Source organism: Ananas comosus, unplaced genomic scaffold (assembly GCF_001540865.1).
Source record: "Ananas comosus cultivar F153 unplaced genomic scaffold, ASM154086v1, whole genome shotgun sequence".
Taxonomy (NCBI): Eukaryota; Viridiplantae; Streptophyta; class Magnoliopsida; order Poales; family Bromeliaceae; genus Ananas; species Ananas comosus.
This window is the reverse complement of record NW_017891350.1, coordinates 485-8,991: the sequence shown is the minus strand read 5'-3', so window position 1 is coordinate 8,991 and position 8,507 is coordinate 485. Positions and strand designations below refer to the sequence as shown.

The following is an 8,507-nucleotide window of genomic DNA, read 5'->3' as shown; positions in this document are numbered from 1 at the left end:
TTTTACTATCTAAAGTTAAAAAACTGTTTACGCCGTAAACTATTAGAATGATATCTGAAGTTTTTTCTCTAAGAAATTGGTCATCCTCCCAACTAGCTTGCCAACAAGTAAGATCTATCTAAGTTGTTCCAGAGGCTGTTCGATCGCCATGTCTAAAACTTGTCTCTTAAACAAATAAATTTTTGTGCGCGGACTAGTTATTTTATCTCCTGATTTGGCTTGCGTAAATTTTTCTTTGGAAAAGTTACTCTACTAGATTTATAGAGAAAAATTCTGTGTTTTGTTTTCGCGTGTCGTTTTCGCGGAAAACCAAAAACAAGGAGGGAATGCGCCACCGCGTTGGGAGCGGACGTGGTCGTAGACCGCGCAGTCTATGCGGTTATACTTCCGCCTCGTTGACGCATTGACAAGAGGACAGTCCACTCAGACCTTACACTCTCATATTTATATATTATATATATATTTATATATAATAGTGTATATATACTATAAGTATTATATGATATATACATAAATATAACTATTATATTATATACTACACACTATAACCCAATGTGTTAAGCATGGCCATCAATGCTAACGTACTTAATATATCTCAGACCTTACAATTTTCATCGAGTTAAAAAGCTGATAGTGCAAAAGCGAGGTTTGGCTTATTAATAGTAGTTCCTTTTAGCTCAAGGTCTATATATAGTTATATTACTTAATATATGATATAGAAGTTTGAGTTATAAATATATATTGATTATATATTCATTTATTTTTATATAGAAATATTATTATATAATATTTTATTTATAAATTTGTAATTATTTATTAATATTTTTAAATATATAACTCTTATATATTATGTATTTTATTTATTATAATTTTGAATATATTTAATCTATATATAAAAATTATAATAATAATATATATAGTATATTCATTATTATATAATAATAATATATATAATAAAAAAATATAAAATAGATTTTCATCTATTTTTTTTTTCTTTCATCCAAACAACTATTATGAAAAACTATTTTTCTTTTCCTATAAACCAAACACTAAATGGCGTAAAACTTTTTTTCAAATAAAAATTTTTTTTCACCGAATTTTTTTTTCTAATAGTTTTACTCAAACCAAACACACCCTAAGTGAAATAGACCTCCCAATACTTTGCCAAAGTACCAATAACGGCCCACGCGAAATTCAAATCATAGAACAAACCATTTACTCTATAAAAGCATAACTATTTCATCAAAGGGCTCTATGCCTCTTATCTTTCTCCACAACTATTCTTTTATAGCTATAGCTCCATGGATGTGCAAAGTGTTCTACATATGAACAGTGGAGTTGGTGACATGAGCTATGCCAAGAATTCTACTGTTCAAGTTTGCACTTTACCCTTCATATCATATATAAATATAAATATAGCTTGTTTTTTGTTTTTATTAAAATCCTTCCAATTGCTTTTCTCTGGAGCCTAAATATATAGAAACTCCTATCATTTGGGTTTAAAAGTATATCTTGGCCTTTTACTTTAACTAAAGAATCTAGCTATATATGTGATATATGTTTTCCTTTTGCTTTCCAGATTAAAACATAATTTTCTTTTTTCTGGATACATGTTGATGTATCTGTAGAAATTTAGGCAGAATATATGCTTCTGTAACTTAATTGGTAATTGCATGCACAACCTAAAACCCTAGCTTAATTATTTGTGCATGTTCCCTTGTCAAAAATATCTATGCAAAAGCAGCTATGGCATGCATAAAATTTCAAAAATATTCAAGTCCACGTCATAAGTCTGTCAAAAAGTCTCGAGCCCAAATATAAAAATATAAAAATATCATTCTTTATAAGCTTAAGATTTAAAGTTACTTTATATAATTTAATATAATATCAAAGTAAAAAGGTCCCGAGTTCGATTCTTAATTCTTGGGTCTATTCGAAGTTTCAAGTTCAGACATGAAGGAAACTATTGAATATAATCTTTGATAGCTTAAATTTTGGAGAATAACGATTGTTTTATATAATTCAACACAAACGGGCATGTAAACTCACGTCTCCTTTTCTCTTGCTAACCAAACTCTAAGTTCCTTTCAAGCAGAAGATGATAACAAACTTGACGAAGACAGCAAGGCAAGAGGCAGCCGTCGACTCATTCCGAGCAGCCATTTGCCCCACGACGATGACTATTGCCGACCTGGGCTGCTCTGTTGGTCCGAATGCACTGCTGATGGCCTCCGAAATTATTGACGCGATTGCGCAAGCAAGCCATCAGCTCAACCGCGGGCCATCGGAGATCCAAGTCTTCCTCAACGACCTCTCGGGAAACGATTTCAACACTCTCTTTAGCTTATTGCCTGAGTTTCACAAGCTTAGAGAAAGGAAGTTACAAGAGAGTGAACAAGAACAAGTGCATTGCTTCATATCAGGAGTTCCTGGATCTTTCTATGGGAGGTTGTTTGTTAGCAAGAGCTTACATTTTGCGTACTCTTCCTCTAGCCTTCATTGGCTCTCCCAGGTCCACACAATAATCGATCCCTTGTCCTTTCACAGCAAATATTTTATTCTATTATATCAATTTAATTGCATCAAAAATTAAATTATTGCAAACTATATTTTATTGTGATAAATTTTGCCACAAGATTTATAGCTGTGAAACAATCATTGTACTCTAAAAGTTGTTAGAGAATGGTGTAGGTTCATGACGTGGACTTGAATTAAATTGGGAGAAAATTAAAAATGCTGGGAGGAAATTAAATGGGATGACGTGGGCTTGAATTAAATTAGAAAAATTAATAATGTTAGGAGCCTGATATGACTCAAACTCAGGACCTCCTGCTCTGATTTGATGTGAAATATATGAAACAACCGTTGTTTTCTAAAGCTTAAGCTTTTAAAGACCGGTATTTATATATTTTTTATATTTAATACATTTCCTCGTGTCTCGACTCGTGACTTTTTGCAAGGCCCATGATGTGGATTAGAATTAAATTGAAGAAAATTAATAAAGTTAGGAGCCTGACGTGAGCTCGAACTCAGATCAGGAGGTTCTAAATTCGAGTCACACCATACTCTTGGCATTATTAATTTTTCCAATTTAATTCAAGTCCACGTCATGAAACACAATTCTTTATCGGCTTAACTTTTAAGAGTACAACTATTTTTCACAATAGCAATTGATTTGCAATAATTTTTGTTTATTGTAAAAAATTATTATTGCAACTATAATTATAATTGGAAAAGAATGACTTTTTAATAGTACGTATCTATGCATGCGTAGGGCATGCAAGTACGGGTGTAACGTGGGCTGTGTCGCCAGCACGAAACACATTTTTCGTGCCGATTCGGGCCAGGGGTCGGCCCGGCCCGTTTCGGTTCCAAATTCGGGCCGGACCGTGCTTGGCCGATGCTACCAAGTCTCTGGCCCGGCACTGCTCTTCGGCCCGGAAGGCCTTGGCTGTGCTCCGGACCGACCCCTAAAAAGTTTATTTTTTTTATTTTTTAAAAAAATATATACAATTTAAAATATAAATAAATAATTATTTTTATTTAAAATTTTTTAAAAATAATTATAATATAATAAATATTTAAACTTTTTTAAAAATATATATAATTTTTTATTATTTTTAAAAAAAAATAAATTGAAAGTGTTTTAGTCCAGTGGACCAAAATTGGACCAAAAACCTCCTCCCAAGGTTTGCTGTGGAGATCTCCGGGCAAAAAGGCCCAGGAGATCCAACCTCAAGGCCCTTCTTCTGGAGGGCCTTGGGGTTTGGGCCGTGCTGGCTCGGCTGGCACGATCGTGTCGGGCCACGGGCCTCTCTTCGGCCAAGCACGGTTCAGACCCGTTTCGGGCCGTGTCGGGCCCAAAAGGAGAGGCCAGCACGGCCCTCAAGCTCGGTCCGGGCCATGCCGGCATGGGAGCTACAGCACCCGTGCCGTGCTCCAGCTTGGCCCAAGGCCGTGCTGGACCGGGCGGCCGACGGGCCGCCTGGCCCGTTTTGCATCCCTACATGCAAGATACAAAAAGTAACTTTTAGTTAGGTCAGTTATTTGAGACTTTTATGCCCATTAGTTGGAAGAGATTACTGCACGCACTGTATCGTATTTATGAAAATATTTCTAGTAGTTTCCCACTAAAATAAATCTCAAAATAAATTTAAAATATTAGAAAATTCTATATTTTAGTTGCTTAAACTTTTACTGTTGATAGATATAACGTAGTAAATGCTCTAAGTTGGTGTTTCTACTTTTGTCATATAGAGCATCTCTGGAAATTTTAATAAAAATAGGCCCTAGCTAAGACTTTTTTTCTTTGAAATCTATACAAAACTTATAATAATCTCTGCAATATTTTTATTGCCTTTTTCAGGTGCCTCAAATGCGACTACAAGATGGAAGTGAAGTACCTCTCAACAACAAGGGAAAAATCTACATATCACATATTAGCCCACCAAGTGTGTTTGAAGCATATAAGAAGCAATTCAAGAGGGACTTCTCCTTGTTCCTCAAGTGCCGTAGGGAAGAGGTGGTGGAGGGTGGCCACATGGTGTTGACATTCGTGGCAAGGAGAAGCTCCAATCCCTCAACCCCCCTATTGGGTAGCTACTTGTGGGAGCTTTTGGCAAAAACACTCATGGACATGGCCTCACTGGTATGGTAGTTTTGTGACACCGCATTTGGCTCATTTTGCATAATTAGACCTAGCAAACTGGTGGATTGGGTAACTCGTGGATGAGTCATTATACCCACAGATCATATGAATATAGATAAAATTAATTTACCTATAACTTTTTAGGTAATCATACCCACCCACGAGTAGGTGGGTGGGTATGCGGATTACCTATAATTTTTTTTTTCTACTGTTATATTTTGCAAATACAAAACATATATATACAATTTTTAAAAGTATAATATAATTTATTGTTTGAAATATCATGGCATACGATAATCAATACAAAATCTTAAAGCACATAAATTGCATAATATAGAAGTATTTTATCTTTTCAAATTTTTATAACACAAATTAAATTAATAAGGTTTTCATTGTTATAAAGTAAATATCATAAAGATTATATATTTTTTAATTAAAAAAATATATTTGTGGATACTCGTGGGTATCCGCAGGTTGCCCAAAATATTTACCACTTAACGAGTATCCACTCATTTTACCCATAATTTTTTGGATAAAAAAAACTAGTATCTATGCTCGCAAATTTTTGAGTAACCTACGTATACCCGTGGGTATGGATAGAGATTACCAGGTCTATGCAGGAAAGTATGAAGATCTAGGCTTATATGTGATGGGTATTCTAGAACTAATAACTGAGCTCAAGTATTTTGGACCAGTGGTTTGGGCCCAACAAATTATCAGTGTTAGTAGACTGTGTCTAGGGATGAAAATGGATCTGGGTTAGTGGAGCTTCTATCTCGATCCCCCTCGAATGGAGAATGTGAGAACCAAAAATATAGAAAAATATAACTTGTTTCGATCCGTCAAAAATTCGCTAAAAATCGGGCTGACGCATCCTGATCACTTGAATTCCCTTTCTTCTTTTGATCCATCCTGATCCATCAAATATCCACCAAAAATTTGCTTTTACCCTGAATGAAGCGGTAAATGGGGGCTAAAAATAGAATAAAAATTAACCTGCCCTAAAACTGTCATGCGCCGCCCTGACAAGAAACAGATGAGCGAGAGGTTGGGGACCCCTCCTGCCTCTGAATCCACCCTGTTTGCATCGCTATCAAGGTTTTTATAGTTGCATCCCTAGCAAGGTCATAATAGTTGGTATCAGAGCTAGTTTGCTAGTCAAAAACGTGCTGTGGGGTTTTACATCGCCCGGTGATCTTTAAATATATATATGAAACCGATTTACAAAAAAAAATGGAGCAGAATGCGGGAGACTTCTTTCTTCTTTTGATTCATCCCGATCTATCAAAAGTCTGCCAAAAATATGCTCCTGCCCCAATCCGCCTTGCCCATGAGGTAGGGGACCCTCTCCCGCCTCTGGACCTGTTTGCATCCCTAGCTAGGTCATTACAGTTTGTATCACAGCTAGTTTACTAGCCGAAAATATGAGATGAGTTTTATATCGCCTAATGATCTTTAGCTATATGTGTGATTAACCTTACGATGGCGTCAGAGCCTAAAACAAAGGGAGTCTATGACATCCTAATAGTCCCACATTGAATAACATAGAAGGGTGAGGGGCCGATATGTGATGGACACATTAGATTAATTAATAACCGAGTTTAATCATTTTAGCCTCGTGGTTTGGATCCGTTGCCGGATTGGAATCGAAAAAGCAATCTTTCTGTAGAATTATATTGAGCTCTTATCTATAAAGCTTTTTGTTACAACCGTCGAATTGGAGTCGCAAAAGCAATCTTTGAGAAGAATTATATGGAGCTCTTTTCTATATAGCTTTTTAATAAAGCCTTCTCTATAGCTTTTTAATAAAGCCTTCTCTATAGCTTCTTACTGCTTTCTACTCAAGCTAGCAAACGCTCCACAGACCCATTTGGCAACGAAGGCCGCCAAATGCTTTTGTGCAAAACGAAGTTATTATTTGGATGTGGACTATTGAAATTATATCTTAATTGAATCAATACATGTAACGACTCAGCCCACTAGCAACAATAACTCGTTGGGCCCAACAACCGGTCCAAAATGCTTAAGTCCAGTTATTATTACTAGTGTCATAAAAATGTGGGATTATTAGGGTGTGACAGACCCTCCCCGTTAAGGTCCTGGCGTCCTCATCAATCTAATTACACGCACTGCCCAAGCCTTGTCAACCTGTACCCGGCTATGCCGAGACTCGTCACACATTTTCGGTTGGTGAACTGGCTTTGATGCCAAATGTAACGACCTAGCCTACTAACAACAATAACTCTTGGGCCCAACCACCGACCCAAATTGCTTAAGCCTAGTTGTTATCTAGTGTCTAAGTCTTTTATATATCCAATCGCATCCCCATTCCTATCCGATTTGGAATTATTAGGGTGTGACAATACAATCCAATGCAGGATTACAAAAATCAAGGCTAAGGGCTTATTTGTTTGGGTGAGAGTGTAGAGAGGTGAAGTCGTTTTCGACTGTAAGCTATCATTTCTGCTAGCTGTTTGGTTCGCGTAATAATATGCAGTCAAAACTTAAGTTGCTCAAAACAGCGTAATTAGCTTCGATCCACCCTGAGCCGAAGTCAATTGCGGTGAAGAGAAGTGAAAAAAAAATAATAAAATAATATAATAGGTAATGCTAGTTATATATTTAAATATATTAATTATAGTACTAATTATTCACCTACTTGGTACCGTTTGGTTCGGGTATAAGCAAGAACTAGTTATTACAGGGATAGGTACAAGTATGGGGATAAGACAAAAAGTGTTTGGATGAAAATTGGTTATTTCCGGGGATAAGAAAAATAGCGTTTGGATAGATAACATGGAGTAAGAAAAATATTATATAGTTTTATATAGAAAATGGAGGTGTTAGTGGGGATAGTTATAACCGATTATTATAGGTAACCGAAAACTATTGTTCTCGGGTAAAAAATTAGTGTTTGGATATAAACGGGGGATAAGGGCCTATCCCTATCTCTATCCCTATCCCCTAACCAAACACTTAGATTAAATTTTTAATTATATAGAGATATAATTATATTATTTTTATTTATTATATTATAATTTATTTATTATTTATACATAAATTATAATTTTATATCATTTATCTTCTGCCAAACAAACAGCAAAGCTGAAGATAACTTTACTTTCATAGCTATGTAACAAATAGCGGGGAGAAATAGTTTTCATCCGAACTCCGTTTCAATTCAGAGCCCAGTTTCGACGAAACAAACAGGCCCAAGGCATGCATTATTTTCTAACTCTTCTCTCTCTTTTCTTTTTTTTTTTTTCTCTTCTATTCATATGTAGGGCCTTATTGAAGAGGAAAAGGTGGACTCCTTCAACTTGCCCTGGTATGAACCATCTATGGAGGAAGTGAAGAATGAGATCACAATCCAAGGCTTATTTTCCATCAAGAAAATTGAACTCTTTGAAGTAAACCTGGATGATAATTCTCAAGAAGCCCCTCGAAATGATCATAATTACAACCCAGTGGACAAAAGTGCTCAAACAATGGCTAAGACGGTTAGAGCTGCTCTTGAATCCGTGCTCAAAAGCCATTTTGGAGAAGCAATTATTGAGAAGCTGTTCGAGAGATACTGCTTCTTGCTTGAGGAGTATTATTCTAAGAATAAAGCTGAAGTGATCAACATACTTATTGTTCTTGAGAGAAAGTAGAAAGGTTTTTTTTTTTTTTTTTTGTTAAAATAAGTTTGATGCATGAACACTTCGGGTCGTACTTTTAATAGAAAGATATAAAAAATGGATACATGGATATATGTTACTTTGATTACCCTTAAGCTTCCACATGTGGATGTTATCATGATGTGTAGAAGCTACAACTCTATGCATGAGATGTTTATTCTGTACGTATGGTGCTGCAT

The 8,507-nt window shown here is 35.7% G+C and overlaps 1 protein-coding gene across 1 annotated transcript; it reads left to right on the top strand.

Annotated features, from left to right (window-relative positions):
• Positions 1 to 1,301: 1,301 nt before the first annotated feature.
• Positions 1,302 to 8,301, top strand: LOC109704851 (salicylate carboxymethyltransferase-like). The gene is made up of 4 exons (XM_020225636.1): positions 1,302 to 1,376; positions 2,096 to 2,512; positions 4,367 to 4,648; positions 7,933 to 8,301. Exons 1-4 carry the CDS (start codon positions 1,302 to 1,304, stop codon positions 8,299 to 8,301), a joined length of 1,143 nt encoding a protein of 380 aa, XP_020081225.1.
• The last annotated feature ends 206 nt before the right edge of the window (positions 8,302 to 8,507 follow it).

Excerpts from the sequence above, each read along its gene's own strand:
- LOC109704851 (XM_020225636.1), top strand. The coding sequence starts at position 1,302 with ATGGATGTGCAAAGTGTTCTACATATGAACAGTGGAGTTGGTGACATG. Across the intron at positions 1,377-2,095 it reads CCAAGAATTCTACTGTTCAA|AAGATGATAACAAACTTGAC; the intron begins GTTTGCACTTTA and ends CCTTTCAAGCAG. Across the intron at positions 2,513-4,366 it reads GCCTTCATTGGCTCTCCCAG|GTGCCTCAAATGCGACTACA; the intron begins GTCCACACAATA and ends TGCCTTTTTCAG.